This window comes from Spermophilus citellus, assembly GCF_964194105.1.
Source record: "Spermophilus citellus genome assembly, chromosome: 1".
Taxonomy (NCBI): Eukaryota; Metazoa; Chordata; class Mammalia; order Rodentia; family Sciuridae; genus Spermophilus; species Spermophilus citellus.
In genome coordinates, this window is record NC_138182.1 from 114,721,272 (window position 1) to 114,746,277 (window position 25,006).

General features: G+C 47.5%; 1 protein-coding gene across 11 annotated transcripts in view; it reads right to left on the minus strand.

Moving 5' to 3' along the window:
- The window catches only part of SNAP47 (synaptosome associated protein 47), a 102,954-nt gene that overhangs the window by 44,714 nt on the left and 33,234 nt on the right, over positions 1–25,006 (minus strand). For 10 of the 11 annotated variants that reach the window (XR_014021021.1, XM_081285737.1, XM_081285731.1 and 7 more), the window contains 2 exons: positions 22,262–22,752; positions 12,429–12,553 (listed from right to left, as the gene is read on the minus strand). Coding sequence is in view for 10 of the 11 variants with exons in the window: in XM_081285737.1 (XP_081141863.1) it covers positions 12,429–12,553; positions 22,262–22,752 (616 nt within the window). In the remaining variant the exon portion in view is untranslated. Of the gene's footprint in view, positions 1–12,428; positions 12,554–22,261; positions 22,753–25,006 lie in introns of those variants that run through there. The other variant, XM_081285732.1, reaches the window with a different exon arrangement.

Here is a 25,006-nt window from a genome sequence, read left to right on the forward strand (position 1 = left end):
AGCTTCCCTGTAAGGTGAGGTTCGCATGAACACACCACGTAAATGAGCTCCACAGACTGAAGGTGACTCTGCAGATCCCAGAGGAGCCCGTCCTGAGCATGTGCATTCTGCAAGTGGGCTGTGACAAAGGGGCCGTCTATCCCTCTCCAACATATAGTGCCTGCACTGGGCTCACTGTCACGAGACATTGCTGAATGCAGATGGCCGCCCCAGATGAGCCTTCTCACTTCCTCTGGTAACTGGTGGAAACTCCATCAGGTGAGTCATTTCTTAGGAACTGGCCAGAGCTCTGGAAAGTATACTGTGGGGTCAGCTGGCTCTGGGGGATGGGCTGGATGACCTCATACAAAAGTAGGTCTTTTCCATCTCCTAGGCCTATGACCTCACATGGCGGATGCCCAGACTGCACATTAAAGAAGGAAAAATAAACCCCAGCCCACTGCCAGGGTAGATGGGCTCCTCCCTGCCACTTTTCCTGGTCAATGACTTCTTTCTCACTTACCTCTACTCTCAGTGCAGGAGGAAGGTCACCTTGTCAGGAACTGGCACAAAGGGTTGGCCTTTGCCACCCACCTGCTTGTCACTTGATGTCCCCAGACAAGGCCCTCAGCCACCCACAGTTGGGTCACAAACAGCCCCTGGCAGCGTGTATGTAGTTTCTAGATCCCAACTAGATCTCTCTGAAATGTGATTGAGTTTATGGCCACCCACTGTATAATGACGTCTTAATTAGTGATGGGCCTACATATGACAGGGGTCCTGTAAGATCACATGGCCTGGTGACACAGTGGCCATCTGATTTTGTACACCTGATCTGTGATGCTCCCACAGTGGTGCACTTCTCTGACTGTGTCCCCGCTCTCAAGCAGATACAGGACCATGTTGGAAGTGGAGATGTACTGTGGACTGCAAGGCTCTAAGCTATGTAACCTGACTTCTTTGCACATGAGCTGAGAGCTGAGCCTCTAGAAATATACCTGCACTGGAAGTCCAAGTCCTGGCTAGAACTCTTGGTACTGAGGCTTCTGCAGGCCACATATGGGTCCTATAATCCCTCAGCCACTTGGCTCCCTTTAGTGGAGATTACTCTTTGTCTTCTTATTGTAAGAATAGTATGTGTAAAAAGAAAAAAGTTGAAGAAGGAAATAATTGTTCATGATCCAGATTATTGTCTGTCCCATTAGCATCCCTGTTCCCAAAATCCACAACCTGGACCTTCTGACCTGAGGCCACAGTGCAGGGTTCCACCCCTGGCTTTGTGAGACAGGCTGCAGCTGAAACACTGGTGCAGCAAGAACTGTCCTAGGTCACCTTCAGACTCTGTGTGTAAGGTATATGTGAGACAGAAATGGATTTTGTGTTTAGAATCAGTTCCCCATCTCAAGAGAGCTCATTATGGTTATGCAATATTCACAGTCCTGAACAATCTGAAACGCATAGGACTCTTGTCCTGAGTACTTCAGAGAAGGGTGCTCAGCCTGTGTAAATCATATCTTTTCCCATCACCATATTCATATGCCCCCACAATATCCAGGAATATGGGATTAAAGTACACACAGTTTTGTTTCCTGTCTTTTTCATTCCCTAGCCATCCTGAATAGAAGCTCATAGTTAGGAAACCCAATGTCAGGCACCCAAACATTGTTTCAAGACTTCACATGTATCATCTCAGATAATTCTCAAACAAACCTATTTTATAAATGAGGCCAAGAAAGGCTGGACGCTGGCTGGAACTCTGGGGTGCACTGGATCCAGGCTAAGCCAGTTCTAGAAGAAGCAGAAACACCTTTCTGACATCAGATTCAGAGGTCTGATGATGCACACACAGTAACTAGGACACTGCAGAAACTGCATGTTCCTGAAGAACACAGTGCAGCCCTCACCAGGGGTTGGCAGGAGGGAAATAAATGTCCCAGGGGTACTGGGTTTCAGGACCCGTGCTCTTGTCCATAGCCCTGAGCATTCACAAAAGCTCTCTGCTGAAAGGCGAGCTCAATAAGCAACTATAGATTTTTAAATACCCACATAATAAGGAGAAAAAAAAAATATATCCCCAATACTACATTTCAAAATGAAGTCAATAAAAGCAATGATTGATTATGTTTAGTATTTTAGTTCAACGAATGTGTATAAAGTCCTGCTATGTCAGTGTGAATGTTAGACTTAACACATATTTCAACTAGGACAGACAGGTGAACGCTGGATACAGGTGACACGAGATCACAGGATCACAGGACCATCCCTCCAGAGGACCATCTCATCGACAGACCCTGTGTGGCCAACACTTATGTCTCCATCATCCTCACATGACTCTGCCCACAAGGACTATCTCCACGTTAGACTTCCATCTCCATCTTTCTGAAAGGAATCAACTGCCTTGTTCCTATGCACAGTGAAACTGTGGCAAAGGTAAGAATATATATATATTCCTTGGTCTTTGCCTAATAAGCAAAGTAATATATGCACCTATAATTCACCAAGGGCCAAAACCTGCTGACCACCTGTAAAATTTTGGGCATTTTATTACATAAATCATGAAATACAGAGTAGTTTCATTCAACTTTTGACTTGGAAAAAAGTCTCACTGAATTTTAAGCCTAAATAATAGAACTCATTCCAAATGGCCTGTTAAGACCCTTGCCCTGTCTGCCAAAAAATGCACTTGGAAAATAATTAAATATTGCAAATTCAAAAGAGATCTTTATAGTTACTACGTATGCAGACAAAGAAAATTACCAAGTTAACCTTCAAAGCATTAGAACCTCTGGAATATTGGTAGCCTTTTTCCTTTAAGAGAGGGACTGAAGTAATTAAACAGCATCGTGTGCATTCCATATAACAGGATGGAAAGAATGGAGCTCATGAAGTCTGGCCAAACCTTAAAAACAGTTGTTCCCTCTGTGGCTCAGGATGACAAGCTGTCTAGTCATCCATGTTAATGTTGCCAGCCGCTGAAATAACCAGGGGCCTCTCCGATGAGCCCTCTCTGGTTGTGAGTCAAAGACCAGGCTCCAAACAAACACGTCCCCAAATCCCTGCTACACAAACAAAGTAACCAGGCAGCTTTACCTACTCAGAAATTAGCTGATTGGAAGTGCTTTAATTTTGGGGAGAAATAAACATATAGCTCACATAGCACAGGCAAGACAGAAAACCATGCATGAGTGTCAGGGGAACCATTTTGGGGAAAAAAAAAAAAAAACAAAGGAATGTCAAGGGCTCTTCTGCTTGGGGCGTGTGTGTGTGTGTGTGTGTGTGTGTGTGTGTAACGATGGGCAGTGAGCATGGCTGTCCACTGAAGGCACTGGGTTCCCTTAGTATCTGTGGCAGGGAAGGGTAATGAATGACCTGAGTGACTCAGGCAGGAACCAGACAGGAAGTGAAAACACAACCTGAACAAATAAACTCAGGGAAGGAAGCAGACAAAGAGTTAAGAGCTATGGCCCTTCAGGGTAGCACAAAAGCTACTGACACTCCATGAATGACCCTCAAGGAAGACTTGGCTCTCCTGGCCTTGTCAGCCCCTGGGGTCCCTGACAATGCTCTGGCCCAAGAGCCTACAGTCTACTGTAGTATACACTGGCCACTTTACATGCTCACAGTTCCTTGAACTCAGGATGAGATCTACCCACAGTGTCCAGGATGAGCAATGGCACACCAGTGCACTGCAGGAGCAAATACGGAAAGAGCTCAGCCTTGCCATAAAGAGCTCAGCCTTGCCATTTCCATTTATTCATATAGGAAATAAATTATGGAAACATGGCTTACTGATAGCCATGGGTACTTACCAAAAGAGATTCGTGTGCATGCATGCACCAGCAAGGGGCAAGGCCCGTGCCCCACCAGGAATGGAGCCTGGGCCCTAACCATGGGTGGCTGTGCTGTCATAGCATATAGGGCTCAGGAAGACCCACCCTACACTCCCAAACACACAGTGATGTATTAGTTGTTGTCTCTGCATAGAATTTGAAAGATGTTCCGCTCCACCCCATCATACAGCCCTAGGATTCAGGGTACAACTGTGTGAATATTAACAGCCTACAGGGAGTGAGTATTAGTGAGGCTGTCTGCCCTGAACTGTTATTACTCTGACTCACCTAGAAACTGAATTTTCTTGCGCCCATTGAAGAACAGAGAGGGACAAATCAAGCTGTCTGTACCTCTCAGTAGTTATTAGATGCTGTGGAAAAGACAAGGAGGGAAAGCTGGCAGTCCTGTAGCAAGGCCCAGGGGGCTTCAGGAACATGCTCTGCTGTGATCCATCACAGGCAGCACTCACAGGACACCCCAAACCCTCATCCCAGTGGCTATATTCCTGAGAGTCCTCAAGTGGCCTGGGGCTGGAAGGAGGATGGGTGAGAGGGTTCCCCTGTCCCAGTATACCCCCATACTGCAATGGCTAGTATCCCTGTGCCATTTCTGAGGGGACTTGGAGACAGCAGAGCAGCTGAGCTCAGGTCTTCAGGGATCCATGGATCTCAAGATACATCTGGGGGCTGGCAGCCAGTGAAAGCATTCTCACTTGAGGCCTGGATAGAGAAATGGTGCTGTTATATAGTAAGGGACCAGGGGATGGCCTGGGTCACACCATCTATCCATGCAACTCCCTGCTACCAGGCCATAATCCCATAAAGAGCAATAAGTTATGGTTTAGATGTGAGGTGTTCCCCAAAAGCTCATGTATGAGACAACACAAGACGGTTCAGAGGTGAAATGACAGGTTATGAGAGCCTTAGCCTCACTGGTGCATTAATCCTCTGATAGAGGTTAACCTGTAACTGTAGGCAGGTAGGTTGTGGCTGGAGGAGGTGGCCCCTGGGGACATGTCTTTGGGGTGTATATTTTGTCCTTGAACAGGGCTCTCTCTCTCTCTCTCTTTCCTTCCTGGTACCATGTCCTGAGCCATTTTCCTCCACCACATCCTTCCACCATAATGTTCTGCCTCACTGCGGCTCTGAAGGAATGGAGTTGGCTGTCTATAGACTGAGACTTCTGAAACCATGAACCCCAATAAAATTTTCCCTCTCTCATTGTTCTTGTCAGATCTTTTGGTTACAGTGGCAAACAAACAAATAAACCAAACCAAATCAAACCAAACCAAACCTGACTAAAACAGTTCTCGCTAAATGAAACACATGCTGCATCTGCATGGAGCGTCACCGATGCTCATCTCACACGAGGAAGTGCATACTCAGAAGTCATATTAAACAGGGAATCTTCACAGTGACCAGAGGCTCAGTGACACACAGGCATAGAAAGGTACAGCGTCACCTTTATTCTTACCAACACCCTAGGAATGACTCTGTCCTGTGATGAGATGATACCGAAGCCAAGTGCTAGGACAAGGAGTGAATGGCTGAGAGTCAGCTAACAATCCCTTGCCCCATCTCAGTCCTCCTGCCCTCCTGCTGCAAATGGAACAGACAGACAGACATGTGCTGCTAGGGCCCACAGCCAGCAGCCACCTCAACTTCGCTTTCTCATTTAATATGATTCAATGGCATCAAAAACCCAAGGCCTGGTTCCCAGCCTAAACCAAAGACTGAATCATACCTGCTACATATATTTTAAAAGTTAATGAAAAAGATGTCAATAATGAATAGATCATCTAGACAGAAGATCAATAAGGAAACAGGACCTGAACAACACTATAAACCCACTGGATCTAAGAGACGTATACAGAATATTCCACCCCAAAACAGTAAGCCTGTAATCCCAGATTTTGGAGGCTGAGGCAGAGGACTGCAAGTTCAAGGCCAGCCTGGACAACATAGCAATATCTGGTCTCAAAAAAAAAATTTACAGAAGATGCAGATGAAGAGACACATCAGTGAGGTAGGGGAAGAGGCCTTCATGCCTTCCAAGCTCCAGGAACCTCCGCAGGTCCAGCCACCAGGCTCTCAGAACCCTGTGCTTTTGGGGATTTATAGAGGTTTCTTTCCATGGGCGTGACAGATTAAATCACTGGCCACTGGTGGTCCACTCAGCCCGCAGCCCCTCTCTCTTCCCTGGAGGCTGACCCTGCCTTGGTCTTTCAGGGACCAGCCCCATCCTGAAGCTGCCTGGGCTGCCAGTCAGCAGCAGGCTCAGCAGCAGACAAGACACATCACTTCAGAGACTCCCAGGACTCTAGGAGCTGTGGAAGACAGGCCAAAAACCTCTGTCAGTACACAAGCAGCACACCTGCTTCAGTGCACACCAACACTCTCCAGTTATGCCACACGGCCGGAGAGGAGTCTCCACGAATTCACCAAGACTAAACAACAGAACCTTCTCTGAACACAATGGACTAGAAACATGGAAATCCAGAACATTTGCAAATAGGTAGCAATTAAACAACACACTCTTAAAACTACCAGTGGAAGGAAATTTCTAATTTTTTTTTGACATGATTAAAAACAAAAATACAACATACTAAGCAAACCAAATCCATGTGGGACTAAGCTGGAGGGCAGGGGGCTCAACATGAGAAGACAGTGTGACATACCATATCAAGAGATTGAGGAGAAAAGTCACAAATGGTCTGAATTGACAGAGAAGCATCACCAAAGTCCCCAATCCCCTCCCGATACAAATGCTTAGAAAGCAGGAATAGAGGGCACCTCTCCAACACGGGAAAGGGTGTTTGTGAGAAGCACAGAGCTAATATGGCTGCAAGCTCTCCCCCAAGAACAGGACCAAGAGATAGCCGAGGCCTGTGTCCACCATTGCAATGTGGTGCCCCCACCCCAGAAGCCAGAGCGGTAGGACAAAAAAGGAAAAAGGCAACCATATCAGAAAGGCGGCAGCACAGCCATCTCTGGGCAGATGACTACCTACCTGCAGAAAGCCCCAGATCCCACAAACAGCAGCCAGAACAGACACCAACCTAGCGCAGCTGAGAACCAGCACAACGGCCATCAGTCTTCATACAGCAGCAACAATCAAAGAAAGAAGTTGAGAAAATAACTGCATTCATAATGGCATTCAAAAGAATAAAACAGCAAAGTTTACCCAAGAAGGTGAAAGGTTTGTACACAGCAAAAGACAAGCACTGTTGAAAGAAGCTGGAGAAGGAAACAAGTGAGAAGACATTCTCTGTTCTTGGGTTGGAAGACTTCATACTGGGGAGGACAAACAACAAAAGGGGGAAAAAAAAGATAAACTACATTTCACCAGAATTAAAAACTTTTGTGTACTTGTTCTATTATAAAGAATTTTATTGGCCTTTGTCCCTGGTTCCTGGGGACAAAACTAAATCTTTGAAATTTTCCTAGCAATGGGACTGTTATCCAGAGTATTGGGACCAAACCTGAGTTTATGCAAACGCAATGACATAAACACAGGAAGAGCTGGAAAGACCAGCCAGGTGACTGGAGATAGGGGCTGTGGGCCACCTGATCCCAGTCCTATCTCCTGGAAAGGATGGGGGCTAGGGATTCAGTTCAGGCATGGAACTGATGATTCAATCAATGATGCCCCACAATGAAGTCCCAGTAAAGATTCTGGACCTAGAAGCCCAATGGAGCGTCTTGGTTGGTGCCACACTGATGTGACTGGAGGGTGATGTGCTGGCTCCATGGGAGACGGCACAGAGGCTCCACACTTGGGATCCCCTGGAACCTCACTGTGTCTCTTCATTTGGCTGCTCCTATCTGCACCCTTTATAAACTAAAACTTTAATAGAATAGTGCTGGGAGTGGCGACGGCACACACCTCAGGAGGCTGAGGCAAGAGGATCACAAGTTCCAGGCCAGACTCTGCAACTTGGAAAGACTCCGTCTCAAAATAAAATGAAAACAGCTGGGGACGTGGCTCAGTGATAGAGCACCTCTGGGTTCAATCCACAGTGCTCCAAACAAGAATCAAACAAACAAGCAAACCACAATGAGATACCATTTTATACCTACAAGGATGGCTTTTTTTTTTTTTAATTAAAGTAAGTGTTGGTGAGGATGTACAAAACTGGAATTCTCATATACTGCTGTTAGCAAGGCAAAGTGTTGCAGCTGTTGTGAAGTACGGTGGTTCACCAAAAAGCTAAGCCTAGAGTTACCATGTGAGCCAGGGATCTCACTTCCACACCCAGGAGAGCTGGAAGTCAGGACCTAATTGCTCCTTATATGTGAATATTCACATAGCACTATTCACAGTAACCAAAAGTTGGAAACAATCCAACTGTCCATCAACAAATGAATGGATAAGCAAAATGTAGCTATCCAAAGTTATATAGCAAAATGAAGCAATGACACATGCTATAACAGACCAATAGCCATTCTTGAAAGCCATTCAGAGAAGTCATAGGCCATGTTGTCAGGAGCACTTAACAATTAAAGTGCATGTAGGTCCTCCCCTGCACAGGACCAGAAGCATTTTTAATTTTAGAATAATTGAATAGACATTATAATGAGACATCTTGGGGATGGGACCCAAATCCAAATGTAAAATTTGTTTCTGTTTCATGCATACCTTATACACTGAACCTGAAGGTGATCTTTTTTTTTTTTTTAAAGAGAGAGTGAGAGAGGAGAGAGAGAGAGAGAGAGAGAGAGAGAGAGAGAGAGAGAGAGAGAGAGAGAATTTTTAATATTTATTTTTTAGTTCTCGGCGGACACAACATCTTTGTTGGTATGTGGTGCTGAGGATCGAACCCGGGCCGCACGCATGCGAGGCGAGCGCGCTACCGCTTGAGCCACATCCCCAGCCCCTGAAGGTGATCTTATTAATGTTTTTAGTGTACCTGCATTTGGATTGTGACCCATCCTGTGAGGTCAGGTATGGAATTTTCTACCTGTGGCGTCATCATATTGGTGCTCTAAAGGATTTGGATTTGGGATCACTTCAGATTTCTGGATTAGGGATGCTCAACTCGTGACTGAGATATGTAGCTGAGTTCAGCAACTATCATCTGGATTGAAATCAAAGCTGTCTATAAGAACGACATTAACTGTCCTTCTCACCCCCAAAGCCGATGTCTGGCTATGCCCTGTAATGAGGGAAAGAATGGATGGTCTGGAAAGTCTTCAGAGCAAAGCTGCGGCAGTGTGAGGAAGCCGAGGAGAGGAGGCAAACCCTGCAGTGTGCCAGCACATACTCTGCATCTCCTCCACCCTAACGCTTGCAGAGCAGAGCCCGCTCCCCTGGAGGTCAGCCTGGCTGTCCTGCCTGAGGCAGTGCGACTTCTTCCAGGACACATACTGGCTCCTTTGCAGCCTACACTGACAGTCATGCAGAGAAACTGGCTGTCTTCTCTATGCAGACAGTGAGTGCATGGAAGCCAGGATCGTAGCTCACTGGTCTTTACGTTTACCTCAGGCTCAGGGACACCATCGACTATGATCATCTAACACAGACAAAGTATACAGGAAAAGCTGAGTGATGTTTCTCCAATGGGGAGTGTACACAGAAGGACTGAGGCAGGTTTAAAGCCAGGACACTAGGCACAGTAGGTAGGTAGGTACTAAAGATGATTAAATGTGTTCCATAATTTTTTGAAAGGAAAGAAAACGCAAAGACAGAAGCACACGAATTTCTTAAGATCGTCCACAGTCAGTGTAGAAAACCCCAGAAAACTCCAGTAAACTACTAAGGCAAGCCTACGTGGGGCTGGGCTGAGAATGCAGAGGGTTTCCACAGGTGCAAACACCACGACAGGAACACTGTGTCCTCCCAGGTCTGGAGCTGCCCAGGGGCCTGCACGAGCCTGGCAGAGCCACACATTCTCCTCCTCACAACCCTACCCACCAGCTGTCTTTGCTCTTCACTGAAATCACAAGACTTTTTTTTTGTTGTGAGATTGAGTAAATCAAGCTGCTTTTCTTTTTTGTGTCTTGTGTTTACTGTGATAATATCACATACAGCAGACAGATAAAGTGTCCTCACATAGGATGAGAGTTCAGACATGACCAGATACTTCCTGTGCCCCCACCTCTGAGGGGCCCCTGTGCTTTCTTATCACAGTGACATGTAGGGTGCTACACATAAGGGCCTCCATCTTCTGATGCAACCCTTCAACACACCCTGCTGCTCTTGCACCCCATGGATTTCACCCTCTCCATTTCCACTGCTGCTTCCCAGTGAAACAGGAGGTGGAATGAAGACACTCCAGACACAGGATAGGACAGGACAGAGAAACGGACATGAAGCAACCTCTTGTGAATCTGAAATGCCCTGCTTTGGGGACAGCCAAGAGCCACGTTTTGTTTTACCACTTCCAAACCCTGCATCAATGATGTGGCCTCTGCAGATCCTGTCAACCCAGCACAGGAGCAGTTCTGAGGGGGCACAGACTCTGCGGCTAGTCGAGGGGCTCTGCCAAGCCCACCATGGGATTGGCTGCCCTCTGGCCTCCTGGGCTCATCCTTCCTGGCCACAGTGACGTGACAGATGATGGCTATAGACCTCAGGGGCCTGCAGTCTGGGTACCCACAAAGCCCATTCCCGTCCCTGTGGAATCCTGGCCACCTCCCCACAGTACCCCTAACTGCAATTTAAATCTCCGGACACGTCTCCATGTAATGCCTTAATGGCATCTGCAACCACAACCACAGCTGGATGGAGGATGGTTTCCTGCATTTTTGTTTACCCCAAAAACTTAACTCATTCCTACTTATGCATGAGCTCCAACTACACAGCTAAGAATTCCTCTCTAAATCTGAAACATCTGTTTCACCTCCAAAAGACCATCTCACATGATACCAGGCCTTCCTCCTGACCAGCACACAGCCTTCATCAGCCTCCTCCCTGCTTCTGCAGCTCCATCTGAGCCCTCCCTGCCAGGCCACAGGACCACTGACCCTCTCCCTCCATCTCTGACCTTGTGCCCTGAACAAGAGCTCTGACACAGGGTTCTACTGTTCCCAGCTCAGTCACTAGGAGCCCCACCTTGCCCTCAGCCCTCTGCACGCTCATCCTGATATGTCCTATCCCATCCTCTGCTTTGGGGTCCATGGGACAGGTTGGTAGATGGGACATTTGTAAACAGGAAGGGTCCTCTCAAACTACATGGCCACCATCAGAATTAATAGGTAAATCTGTTCTTTTCATCCAAAGTATAGTCTACTTCAACCTGAACACAACTGTGGGACACAACACCATAACGGGGTAGGCATGGGAGCACCCTCAGACCCTAACCACCCAAAGCTCGCATGCTGTTATAAGCTCTCAGGAGAATGATGGGGGAAACTTGGGTGCACAGGCCTTGACACACTAGTTTCTCAAAACACACAAATCTGACCTTTACCCAGTAAGTTCAGCTGTCAGTGTGACCAGTGGGGTGGCCTGCTGAGTGGACTAGTTACAACTAGCAACAGCGTGTCTGAGTGCCATGTCTGAAAATGACCCAAGTTAGACCAGGAGGAAAAAGTGATAAGACATGTATCCCATAACAAAAATAAATGCTGGGCTGGGGCTCAGCGGCACAGCACTTGTCTACAACATGTGAGGCACTGGGCTCCATCCTCAGCACCACATAAAAAATAAATGAAAAGTTATTAAAAAATTCTGTTTTTTTTTTTTTTAAAAGGATGAATGCTTTTCTCCCTTGCATCACAGAGGAAAAAGCTGAACTCAAAAAAGTTTGTGCCTATGTGGACAAATAAAATGAGAATTTGTTTTGAAGCACAGGTTAACTCCTAATGGAAGTGGACACCCCCATGAGATATACTGCACCCCCCAAGTGCTGAGGTAGGTAGAGGCCCTGGTCTGGGCACACAAGTGACATGCACTGTCACGGGAGGACTGAGACACATGATAGCAACTCAGCAGTCGTGATACAGAGGAACTCCATTCATTTTTAAAGATATGAATGGTATCATGGTTATCTTTTAACAGCTCTTATCTTTTAAAGATACATATTAAAATAAATATTTCAGTGATATGACAACAAGGTACTACTACTAAAACTATCAGAGAAAGAAAAAGCCATTACATTGTCCAGCAAAACTGTAGGAAGACAGGTTAAAAGGTATTTACATCAAATATTCAAATTTCAATTTCTGGAGAAAAGTGGTAAGCCTTCTTCAGAACCCAATGCTAAGTACAAAACCTGAGTAAGCCGGAGTGCATGGACCATACATGTGTACAGTGCAGTATATGCCTAGCACACACATGTGCACAGTGTCTGTACAAACACGATAGGGTGCACACACATGTACAAGCCCGGCACACATACACTATGCACATATGCATGATTCACACGCAATACACACTCATACACACAGTGGTGGAGAGCTGCCAGGCCAACTGTCTGCATAGGAGCAGGCTGGCATGGTGTGCAAATCTACATGCCACGAGGCGCACGGATTGAGAACACTAAGGGAACATACAAACAGTGGGCCCCAGAAGCAGCAAATGAACAGAGACCCTGTCTTCAGGCAGGAGAGAGAAGAAGAGTCTGCAGGGAGGACAGAAATGCCACCAGCCTAACAGGACACTTGGGGAGCCTTTACCTGTGTCAACTCCTGGGTTTCCCTCTCAGAGAGAAGTGGCTGATCCCTCTGCAGCTGCAGTTGCCCGCCTTCCTGGCCTCCTGCAGGCAGCTCCCGCTGTGTGGTACAGCCCCTCAGCCTGGGTGCTGGAATGGAAAGCTGAGGTCAGTGGTGACATCTTTCGGAAGACACAAACCACACACAAACATTCAGAGCCTTACAGAGGAACACTGAAGACTGCCCCAGCACTTTGGCCTGGTGGCGCGTGTCCAAGCACGTTACAAGTATCCATCCCCACACCTCTGCTGAGCTGAGCGCCCCACCCAAGACCACTGTTTGGTATCATACTCATGAGATACTCAGGGACTAATTCTGTAACTATCTCTAAAGAAAGGTCATTTATCCAAGAGTGATCAATTTTTCTTTTTTGGTACCAGGGATTGAACCCAAAGCACTTAACCATTGAGCCGTATCTCCAGCCCCATTTTTATATTTTATTTAGAGACAGGGTCTCACTGAGTTGCCTAGAGCCTTGCTAAGTTGCTGAGGCTGGCTTTGAACTTGTGATCCTCCTGCCTCAGCCTCCCAAGTTGCTGGGATTACAGGTGTGTACCACTGTGCCTGGCCAACTTATTTTTTTCTTTGAGTAAAGACTGAAGATTTGGAGTCTAAAACACAAGAACCTTTGAAACCTGGTGAAGTGTACATAAAACACATCACCAGGAAACTTCAGGGACATCTGGGATATTCCACAGAGCAAGTGGTTCCAGAGAGCACAGGAAATGACCAGCTATCAGAGCCAACTGAAACCGCATGTAAGGTTGTGCGGAGGTAGAGGGTGAGTCAGAGCTGCCCTGTGGCCGGGCTTGGCAAGATGTGGCATCTTTGAGGTTTGGGGTACCATGAGCTGCGGGACTCACAGAACACCTGCATATTGGGCAATCTCAATAAAGTCAGGGAGGTGCGCCATAAACAGTGTGAAAGTCCCCATGAAGTGTGGCTCCTGGTGGCTGCTCATAGGGGTGTCACTTATCCTTTACTTAGAGAATAGCTCCAACTGCAACCCCAGCACTTCACAGGCCAGATAAGAGCTGCAACTGAAGTCCGATCTTTGTTCTTCTCCATAGTTCAAGCCACCCCAGATATGGAGCAGTTGGCCAAGTGGGAGGAAACAGCACTGGCTAAGCAGCCCTTTCCTTTGGTACAGGAGGGACCTGTGACCTTCATGCCTTCCTCTGAGCTAGACAAGATATAGCAGCCTGGAAGCCACTGCTATACATATCAGAAAAGAACAGGAAAGAAAGCACATGGGAAGAGGGTGCCTTGTTGGGCATGAAAGGCAGGAACAAAATGGGTTAGGCTCAATACTTTCCAACAAACTGCACTTCACTGTCCTCTCCAGGAAAGACACTAGGCACCTCCAGCACACACACACACAAAATCTCCTCCAGTCTCATTACCTCTTACAATAATCTTTCAAGGTAACCTCCCCTGAGAGTGCCAGACTTCCTTACCAGGATGAATGTGGCTGGGGTTAGAACAGGCATGCAGGAGAACATGGGCGTGGAGCCAAGGGAGGTGAGAGGCACACTCTAGAAAGTCAGGGCCATTAACTAATGACCACTCTGCATGTCTGAGTGGCCAGGTCTCACAAAATAGCACCTTTAGGATATATCACTTGGATTGGTGCTTTCCTATTCTGTTCTTAAACAACTAGAAAAAAAGAAGAGTATTTGCCAAGTGCTAATGTTGCAAGATGCTATCTGCAAAGCTCCCCAGTAGCTTCAGGGCCCTGCTAATTAGCACTTCTCTGCAAGAAAACATCCAGGCACTGCCCTGCAGCAGCTAGCAGGGTGGGCAGCTAATGAGGTTGGAGGATAGGACAGACACAAAAGATGTGTCTCACAGCTGTCATCAGCTTAAGCAGAGGATAGCAGGGCTGGGGACAAGACTGCAGCATGAAAAGGCTCTGCCAGATGGGCTGGAGGAAGAACCCATCCCAGACTCAGAGGATCCCCTATTTTCTGCTCAGGTGTCTAGGGCAGTGCAGACCCCTTCAGCTGGCTTGCACTGCGCCATACAGTGTTCTACAGTCCTTGCATCTCTGTCCACAGCCTTGGTGGCCCTGGGTTGGTATGAGCTCTCCTAAGAGCCTTTCATGTGGGGTCCCAGCTCCAGCACATGCTCTGGGCAGTGGAGCCCTGGTGCTGCTGAGATGTGACTGGGTTTTCATTCAACACCCAAGGCTATAGAGAGATACTGACTGACTGAATTCCAACAGCCAAGACTGTTTCAGCAACCAGAAGGCTGAAGCAGGAGTGTTCTTCCTGATATAACTAATTACCCACAGGTGCATGAAGGGCATGGGGATATTTTCTCTGAGCCACAGGGTCAGTTGGGACTCAGCTAAGTCACAGGCTCCATCTTCAGGGCTGGTTGCTGACTCAGTCATGCAGTGTTTTAAAATATCTGAGGAAAAGTATGGTGGTCCTGTTGCTATCTCTTCAGTCATTAATAATCTCAGTTAAATAAAAATAGTAAAAATGGCTTTGCCAAAAAGGGGAAAAAAGACAACTGTACCTTCTTGGAATAAGGAGGCCTGAGAAGGTCCTAAGCGAGGTCATGCTGGAAGAGGAAACACAGACACTGGCCCCAGCAATGGCCTCTGCACTGTACCAGGTGGCACAGGAAGTCCCCTCCTCATGCATCAAAGGCTCAGCTGTAGCCTGGGGACTTCCCTTGCAGATGCGACACAGAGCTGTACCTCTGCATAGGCTCAAAGGGAAACCTGCCAGCATGCTATCTGGGCAGACCTTCCCCTGGGCCCAGGCCTTGGTCTCATCTGCACCCGGGGAAATGCCCCTCTACCCAGGCTATGTGGGATGGGACATGGAAAGCTCTGAGAGACATAGGTCAGAGGAACACAAAATGTGAAGGTGCACATCCATCCATGTGGGAAGGACAGCACAGGAAGCTGAAACACAAGGAGACAGCAGTTCATGGGACCCCAACAGACACTTGTATTTTCAAAGTGATGAAAAAGTATGGCAGAATCAGGCACGGCAGTCTCCAAGGGAGTCGGTGGACCAGGACTGAGAAGCTCCAACAGGCTTCGGGTCACACAAGAGCACTTCATGCACAGCACATGCTTTCATTCCTCAGGACCCCATCCTGGGATACTTAAGAACTCTGTCATGCATATTGTACAGCCTGTGTCTCCAAGGACCCTGTCCTGAGACCCCCAAAAGTTCTTTGATGCAGAACACAGTGCTTGCATCCCCAAAGATCCTGACCTGGGACCCCAGGGCTCTGTCATGTATAGCACAGTGCCTGCATTCCCTCAACTGAAGCCAGAACTCCTCTGCCTAGGAAGCCAGCCAGGAGCAACTGACCCTGCAAAGACATAGTCAGCCGTCCACCACTGTGCCTCCTGCTGCCTGGCCTGCCTGGTTCTGGGGACACAATGAGTGACCACAGGCACAAGTGCTGTGGATAGGAAAAGTTCTGGGAGCTTACTTGATCCTGGTTCTGGGAAACCTCTCTGAGCAGGTGATAGCAGCAAGCAGCTACGACAGAATCTGCTAATAAATGTTCCATAGAAAATGCTGTACAAGCTAAGTCATGGGATGTGAGAGGAGGGCACCTCATTGTGTGGCTGCCTTCCAAACCACACCCCAGGCAAACCACAAAAACACATGACACAGACTCTAGCAGGAACCTTGCCAGTCCTACCAGAGGCTGTTAAGAGCACCGGGGAGGACTCTGAGGCATCATCAGAGCGGGGAAGCCCAGAAAGTCTAGGATCACAGGCTAGGGGGCTCTAGAGACAGAAGAGGATTTCAGATAGAGACAAGGGTGTCCAGTGTCCTGAACTGTAGTGGGAAACACCTATGGGTGCTCCCTAGTTGTAATGAGGAGGCACCTAACAATGGCACAGACAAAGAAATGGGGGATAAAGAATACTGCACAGATTGAGAGTGAATATCCCTAACCCAAAACCCCAGAATCCAATCACTCCGAGCACAAAGATGACACAAGCAGAAAAATCCCACACCAAGAAAATTTGTTTCTTGTGCAAAATCTATGAAAAATATTGTATAAAATTACCCTCAGGCTGTGTGTATAATGTCTATGTAAAACATGAATGAATTCCATGTTGACTGGGGTCCTGGCCTCAAGATATCTCACTATCTATGCAAATATCCCAAAATCTGAAAAATTCAAAATCCAAAACATCTGTGGTCCTTAGCTTTCAGATAAGGGATACTTGGCCTGTACTATCTTCAGATCTTTTCCTGCAAACTAGAAACTATTCTAAACTCTAAAGGCAATTTTGCGGATTCTAAGCAGAAAAGCAGCAATCTACAACTGCACTTCCCTGAGGCAGATGCTGTCCTGTCTTCCCATTCCCCTGGCTCTGCTCCTGAAGTTGAGCGCTGCCTCTCCCCATCTGCCTGAAAAATCACTACAGTTCTCTGGAAAACTTCACCCCAGGAACCAGAGGACTGGCTGCGACACTGCGACACTGCCCCCATGTGGCTGTATGCACACAGCGCGCCTCCACCAGACTGCACCCAGGGCGAGTCATGGTTTCCACCCCTACTGCCTCAGCTTATTCCAGCTCCAAGCAGTAAAAACAAAGAAGACAGACACACAACAGCAGCACATGAAGATGACAGTTCAAGGAAAGCTTCACCCCAGCCTGAGGTTAGGAACACTACTGAGTCCCAGCAACTCTTAGGCTATCTTTCCTACTGAGACTCAGTACATGCTTTCTGCAATGGTACCCGCCAGGACTGGCCCCCATAGCCACTCTGCAAGGTGCGCACACCAAGCCACTGGATGTGAGGAGTGGGGCTGAGAGTGCAGCTCAGTGGAGGAATGCTTGCCTACTACGCAGGAGGTCCTGAGTTCATTGAAACAATGGACAGGAAGGAAGGGAAGAAATGAAGATTGACTTCCTAGAGCATACCCTCCATATCCTCCAGAGAGTCCTCCCAAGAAGTGAAAAATAACTGAGATGGAAACCCTGTGTCATGCCCAACACAGGATCCCTGTGACCCTCTCTTTCCTACGTTCCTTCAACAGAGACTCAATAAATACTAACATGCTGTGGCCAGAAGAGTGTCACAAAGATTTCCTACACCCAGGCCCACAACAGGAACTAGCGAGGGAGGGCAACTGTATCACTGGAGCAGCACTAAAGAGACACCTCATTTTGAAGACATCTGAAGACTCTAGAAGGACAATAAATCCACACCACCACAGGCACACAGAGGGGCAGGAGAACACAGAGAGACAATAGGGGAAAGAACCCTACTGCTGCATGAATCAAACCACCTATTAGACTTCAAAATTCCCACTGTCTGGGAAAACAAAAAACAAAGAACTGGTTAGGATACAACACAAAACTTGTGCAGTCACACACCCAGCCACCTCCCATTGCCCACTCCTCTAGGACAGTCACCACCTCCCCAAAGGCCACACCTCCTCCACGAACTCACACACCCAGTCACCTCCCATTGCCCACTCCTCTAGAAGAGTCACCAACTCCCCAAGTGCCACACACCTCCATGTAATCACACACCCAGTCACATCTCCACTGCCCACTCCTCTAGAACAGTCCCCAACTCACCAAGTGCCACACACCTCATGCAGTCACACACCCAGTCACCTCCCCATTATTCCCTCCTCTAGGACAGTCACCACCTCCCCAAGTGCTCACACCTCCTCTACGCAGTCACAAACCCAGTCACCTCACCATTGTCCCCTCCTTTAGGACAGTCACCACCTACCCAAGTGCCACACCTCCTCCAGGTAGTCACACACCCAGTCACCTTCCCATTGCATACTCCTCTAGGACAGTCCCCACTTCCCTAGGACAGTCCCTACTTCCCTAAGTGCCACACACTTCCTCCATGCAGACAAACACCCAGTCACCTCCCCATTGCCCACTCCTCTAGGACAGTCACCACCTCCTCAAGCGCCAGTTCTCCTCCAAGCACTCACATACCCAGGCACCTCCCCAAGGCCCACACCTCTAGGACAGTTACCACCTCCTCCCCTCAGTCACACATCCAGTCACCTCCCCTTGCCCACACCTCTAGGACAGTCACTACTCCCCAAGTGCCACACACCTCCTCCTTGAAGTCACATACCCAGTCACCTCCCATTGTCCACTCCTCTAGGACAGTCACCACCTCCCCAAGTGCTACACACCTCCTCCCTGCAGTCACACACCCAGTCACCTCCACATTGCCCACACCTCTAGATTAGTCACCACCTCCCCAAGTGCCTCACACCTCCTCCCCGCAGTCACATACCCAGTCACCTCCCCATTGCCCACACTTTTAGGATACTCATCACCTCCCCAAGTGCCACATCTCCTCCAAGCAGTCACACACCCAGTCACCTCCCCATCGCCCACACCTCTAGGACAGTCACTACTCCCCAAGTGCCACACACCTCCTCCCCACAGTCACACACCCAGGCACCTCCCATTGCCCACCCCTCTAGGACAGTCACCACCTCCCCAAGTGCCACATACCATCTCCCCGCAGTCACATACCCAGTCACCTCCCATTGCCCACTCCTCTAGGGACAGTCACCACTTTCCCAAGTGCCACACACCTCCTTCCTGCAGTCACACACCCAGTCACCTCCCCATTGCCCACTCCTCTAGGACAGTCACCACCTTCCCAAGTGCCACATCTCCTCCCCGCAGTCACACACCCAGTCACCTCCCCATTGCCCACACTTCTAGGACAGTCACCACCTCCCCAAGTGCCACACACCTCCTCCCCGCAGTCACACACCCAGTCACCTCCCATTGCCCACTCCTCAAGGACAGTCACCACTCCCCAAGTGCCACAAACCTCCTCCCCGCAGTCACACACCCAGTCACCTCCCCATTGCCCACACTTCTAGGACAGTCACCACCTCCCCAAGTGCCACACACCTCCTCCCCGCAGTCACACACCCAGTCACCTCCCATTGCCCACTCCTCAAGGACAGTCACCACTCCCCAAGTGCCACAAACCTCCTCCCCGCAGTCACACACCCAGTCACCTCCCCATTGCCCACCGCTCTAGGACAGTCACCACCTTCCCAAGTGCCACATATCTCCTCCCCGCAGTCACATACCCAGTCACCTCCCATTGCCCATTCCTCTAGGGACAGTCACCACCTCCCCAAGTGCCACACAACTCCTCCAAGTAGTCACCACCTTCCCAAGTGCCACATCTCCTCCCCTCAGTCACACACCCAGTCACCTCCCCATTGCCCACACCTCTAGGACAGTCACCACTCCCCAAGTGTCACAAACCTCTTCCCCGCAGTCACACACCCAGGCACCTCCCATTGCCCACTCCTCTAGGACAGTCACCACCTTCCCAAGTGCCACATCTCCTCCCCTCAGTCACACACCCAGTCACCTCCCCATTGCCCACACCTCTAGGACAGTCACCACTCCCCAAGTGTCACAAACCTCTTCCCCGCAGTCACACACCCAGGCACCTCCCATTGCCCACTCCTCTAGGACAGTCACCACCTTCCCAAGTGCCACATCTCCTCCCCTCAGTCACACACCCAGTCACCTCCCCATTGCCCACACCTCTAGGGCAGTCACCACTCCCCAAGTGTCACAAACCTCTTCCCCGCAGTCACACACCCAGGGACCTCCCATTGCCCACTCCTCTAGGACAGTCACCACCTTCCCAAGTGCCACATCTCCTCCCCGCAGTCACACACCCAGTCACCTCCCCATTGCCCACACTTCTAGGACAGTCACCACCTCCCCAAGTGCCGCACAACTCCTCCAAGTAGTCACACACCCAGTCACCTCCCCATTGCACACTTCTCTAGGACAGTCACCACCTCCCCAAGTGCCACACACCTCTTCCCTGCAGTCACACACCCAATCACCTCCCCATTGCACACTCCTCTAGGACAGTCACCACCTCCCCAAGTGCCACACACCTCTTCCCTGCAGTCACACACCCAGGCACCTCCCATTGCCCACTCCTCTAGGACAGTCACCACCTTCCCAAGTGCCACATCTCCTCCCCTCAGTCACACACCCAGTCACCCCCCATTGCCCACACTTCTAGGACAGTCACCACCTCCCTAAGTGCCACACACCTCCTCCAAGCACTCACATATCCAGTCACCTCCCATTGCCCACTCCTCTAGGATAGTCACACTTCCACAAGATGGCACAGCTCCTTCATGCAGTCACACACCCAGGACCTCCCACTGCCCACTCTTCTAGGACAGTCACTACCTCACCAAGATGGCAAGTCTCTTTGAAGTCCAACAATTCCCCTCTTTTCAGTTTCAGTGTAGAAGGGCAGATCCATGATCCCTCTTGTCCTCAACTCACATCTCAATGGATATTTATGGTTGAGTATTCTTCTTGTGACAATTTTCTTTCTCATACCAAATACCTGTATTCTGTTCTGTGTCGTAGCATGTGATTTTTTACTCGTTTGTCTCCATCTCTCTATGAACCCTTACCCAGTCCCTATGCAGGAATGGCTCAAGAGTTTGGTGGATGAATGCATGTCCAAATATATGTCCTCTCTTGCTGGACTTTTAGGTCACATCTAGTTTAGTGTCATGCTCCGCAATGCCCCATTGTAGAGCATCTGGAGAAAGCTGAAAGCTCATGGCACTGCCATGTTCTCAATGAAAGTATACCTGGTCTCTGGCTTGGCAGATTCATGCCTTGAGCCAGGGGAGGTTGGATGGCTGGGAGGCATGGGGAGAGTGGCCCACCAGCAGAGGTAACTTATGCCAGGTTAGGGCTGTGAGTCCTCATTCTTGAATCAATCTGAGGAGATGAAGAGAGGACAGTGGATGTGGAGTTTCTTTATTCTGAACGACTAGCAATGCCCCTTCCTATGGTTCAGATGTGGAAGGTGTATATGGGGTCACGTGTTCAGAGCTTGGTCTCCTTGTAGTAATGTTGATATGTGCTGGGACTTTAAGGGTTGCAGCCTAGTGGGAAGTCCTTAAGTGATTGGGGTGCTGCCCTCAGAAGGGATTAAAGTAGTTCTTATGAGATCCTAATGAGTTCTTGAAAAATCAAGTTTTTATAAAAGTACAAGCCTGACTTCTGAATCTCTCTGGCTTTCTGTCTTGCCATATGACCTCTCCCTCTTACACATACTCCTAGTACAATATCATCTGCCATGAGGCCCTCACAAGAGACCAAATAGAAGGGACTGCTCCATTTTGGGCCTTAAGCCTCCAAACCCATAAGATAAATGAACATTTTTTCTTTATAATGTTTCCAGTTTCTGGTATTTTGTTATAACAACATGTATTCACACATATAATAATACATATAGTCCTATAATAAAATACCTGAGTCAAGTTATAAAGAAAAAAGTTTTAATTTGGCATGCAGTTCTAGAGGTTCCCAATCGGAGATCAGGCAATCCCACTGTTTCTGACCCGTGGTGAGGCAGCACATCACGACACAAGCACAAGGAGGAGTAAAACCATTCACCTCATCACAAGCCAGGAAGCAAAAGAGACAGGAAGGGGCTGGGGTCCCTCAATCCCTTTCAAGGGCATATCCCTAATGACCTAAGGACCTTCCACCAGGCCCAACCTCTAAGGAGTTCTACCACCTTTCAATAGTGCCACCCTGGGGACCAAGCCTTCATTCAACACAGGGGTCCTTAGGGGATATCCAAAATCCCACCATGGCGCTGACCAGTTTTGAAATCCACGTGTCTATCGAGTATACGGTATAACTCAGCAGTTAAACTTGCAGTGTCCAGACTGAGTAGAGTAGCTAGAAACTGCTTTATGTCTGGGCACAAGGGCTATCTAGTTGGGTCACTTACCTGCATGCCAGAAGGACCAGCTCCTCTCTGTGGAGGAAGAAGCCCCTGTGCTCCTGAGCACAGAGGCCTCTTGTGGCAGCTCAATCTTCTTGTTGAACTGTACTTCTAAAAGGGGAATGACCTCTGGCATCTTGGCAGATATCACTCGATAGGCCACATCTGGTCTGCCAATAAACCGCTGGCGAATGCTGATTTCATAAGGCGAGTGCACCTTAATGTCATCTAGGTTTTCCCTCTCAAACCTGTGTAGGAGCAAAGAGCTGGAGTCATGGATTTCCAACCCAGAAACCAGGATGGTGAGCCTTCCTGGCTTAACATGGAACTCTGTTCTTTGGGAAATAATAGCAGGGATTTTGGCCACGACCCCCTCCTTTCCAAATGGCTCAGAACCAGCCATGGAGGTGCTTTCCCTGGGCTTTACTTCTACTGGTGTCTTCCAAAGCTTGGAGCTGAAAGGCCACCATGAAGGCGATTCCAGTTCTGTCAACAATCTAGAAGTGAAAAGAAAACACAGAAAAATGAGTCAACCTGCTTTAAAAGAGTAATGATTTTTGTTTGTTAAAAGACTGCTTTAACCTTAGTAAAGCACATTACCATTAATGTTTCTCACAAGCACTTATGAAGCAGAAAAAGCAGAGCTGTTAGCTCCATGGTTCACGAGGGGTATGGAGGTTCAGGGCAGTAAGGATACTTGCCTAGAGATACCCAGCTAATCTGTAGTACGGACATGGCAAATACACACATCAGATTATGATATTTCTCTTTCCATAATATTCTGCCTTGACCTGAGGAATTTTGACTCAAAATCAATCCTGATCTCAATTTCTGAGAGCTAAGATAACTTTCAGCAGTATGGATGCTCTGCACTGTTCAATACAGTAGGAGTCAAACATGGCAGATTGTCAACCTGAAGAAAGAAACAAGTTCCAGCTATACAGTGATGCATGTTTAGAGACACATGGTAAAAATATGAAAACACAGGTACAGTGAAAACAAAGGATTAGAAATAGATATATCATGCTCAAAGTATGAATGTTAGTTACTAAGGGTGAAGAAGGTACTGCATGATAATAAGAGAATCTACCCAACAGAAACATTTAATATTAAATGTGTATGCATTTAGCAGAACTTTAAAATTAATTAAACAAAAAATTTTAAAAAACCTGACAAGATCAAAAGGAGAAACAATCACTGTTGTAGATGTTTTTTAAGTTGGTAAAGTGTCTCTGGGTTTAATCCCCTGTACCAAATAATAATAATAATAATTCATTAACTTAATTAAATTAAAAAATAAAAGGTTTGGAAGGACATAAAAAGGATGAGAAGAGAGATGAGGAAGAGATGAAAGATGTCAACTTTAGTGAGACCCTATCTCAAAATAAAAAATAAAAAATAGAAAGGGCTGGGGATGTAGCTCAGTGGTATAGCACCCTTGGATTCAATCCCTAGTACCACACACACACACACAGTACTCTGTACACAAAGAAATGAAACTAGAAAATCAATAATTAAATGATAACCTCAAAATCCTCAAATATTTGGAAATTAAACACGTGCTGAAGTAATACAGGGATCCAAAAAAGAAAAAAGGAAATTAGACCATATTAAAAGTCAATCAAAACGAAATTAGAACAAACACAAACTGGTAGGAAGCTAATACAGCAGCTGTTAGATAGAAACGACAGCTCTCAAATCTTCCTGGAAAGGCTGAAGTCAGTGATCTAAGCTTCTATTTCAAAAAGTTTCAAAGCAAAGAATAAACTAAATTCAAGTGAGTAGAAAAAAAGAAATGCAGAGATCAGTGAAATTGAAAACAGAAAAAAAAACAAAATTCAGTTCTTTTAAATTAAAAAATTAATAAATCACTAACAAGAAATGATCAAAGAAAAAAAGAGAAAATGCAAATTACCAATATTGGGAATGAAAAGGGGAGAAAGATTACCATAGATCTTGAAAGGCTTGTAGCTATTATTCCCAACATCAATAAATTGACAACTTATATGAAATGGAAATACTTGAAAAATCAAACATTCTGAAACTAAGGCAAGAAAAAAGTTAAGAATGTATGAATTATACTTGTAATTCCAGCAACTCAGGAGGCTGAGGCAGGAGGGTTGCAAGTTCAAGGCCAGCCTGAAAACCTTAGCAAGACCCTGTCTCAAAATAAAAAGTGCTAGGGGATATGGCTTAGTGGTAGAGTACTCCTGGGTTCCATCCACAATACTGCCACACAAAAAGGAATATGAATTGCTTTACAAATAAATTGAATCTGTAATTAAGATCTTGTCATAGCAAAAAATATGATCTAGGTGGTTTAAATAAATAATTCATTAATTTAATTTAATTTTAAAAAAAAGGTTTGGAAGGACATAAAAAGGAAGAGAAGAGAAATGAGGAAGAGAAGAGAGATTCATGGGAGGCGAGACATCTCCCAAGAAGTGTCTGAGGAGTTCCCAAAGGGAGAACTTGACTCAGGACCAGAGGGGTTTTTGGCACAATACGGAAAAGAGTTTCAGAATGTGTCAGTCCAAGGTGTAAATGGAGGTGTCTTTAGGAAAGCAGATGCTCTTCAAGGAAGAACAGCCTCAGTCTCAAAAGAGAGATGTCTTTGGGTAAAGCAAGGAACATGCACCTGAGGAAGAGGGCAGGCTCTGCAGAGGGAGAAACACCAACCTATTGGTGCAGGTGTTCATATTTATAGGGGCTGGTGCTTGGGGCTGGACAAGAGGCGGAGGCAGGTGGAGC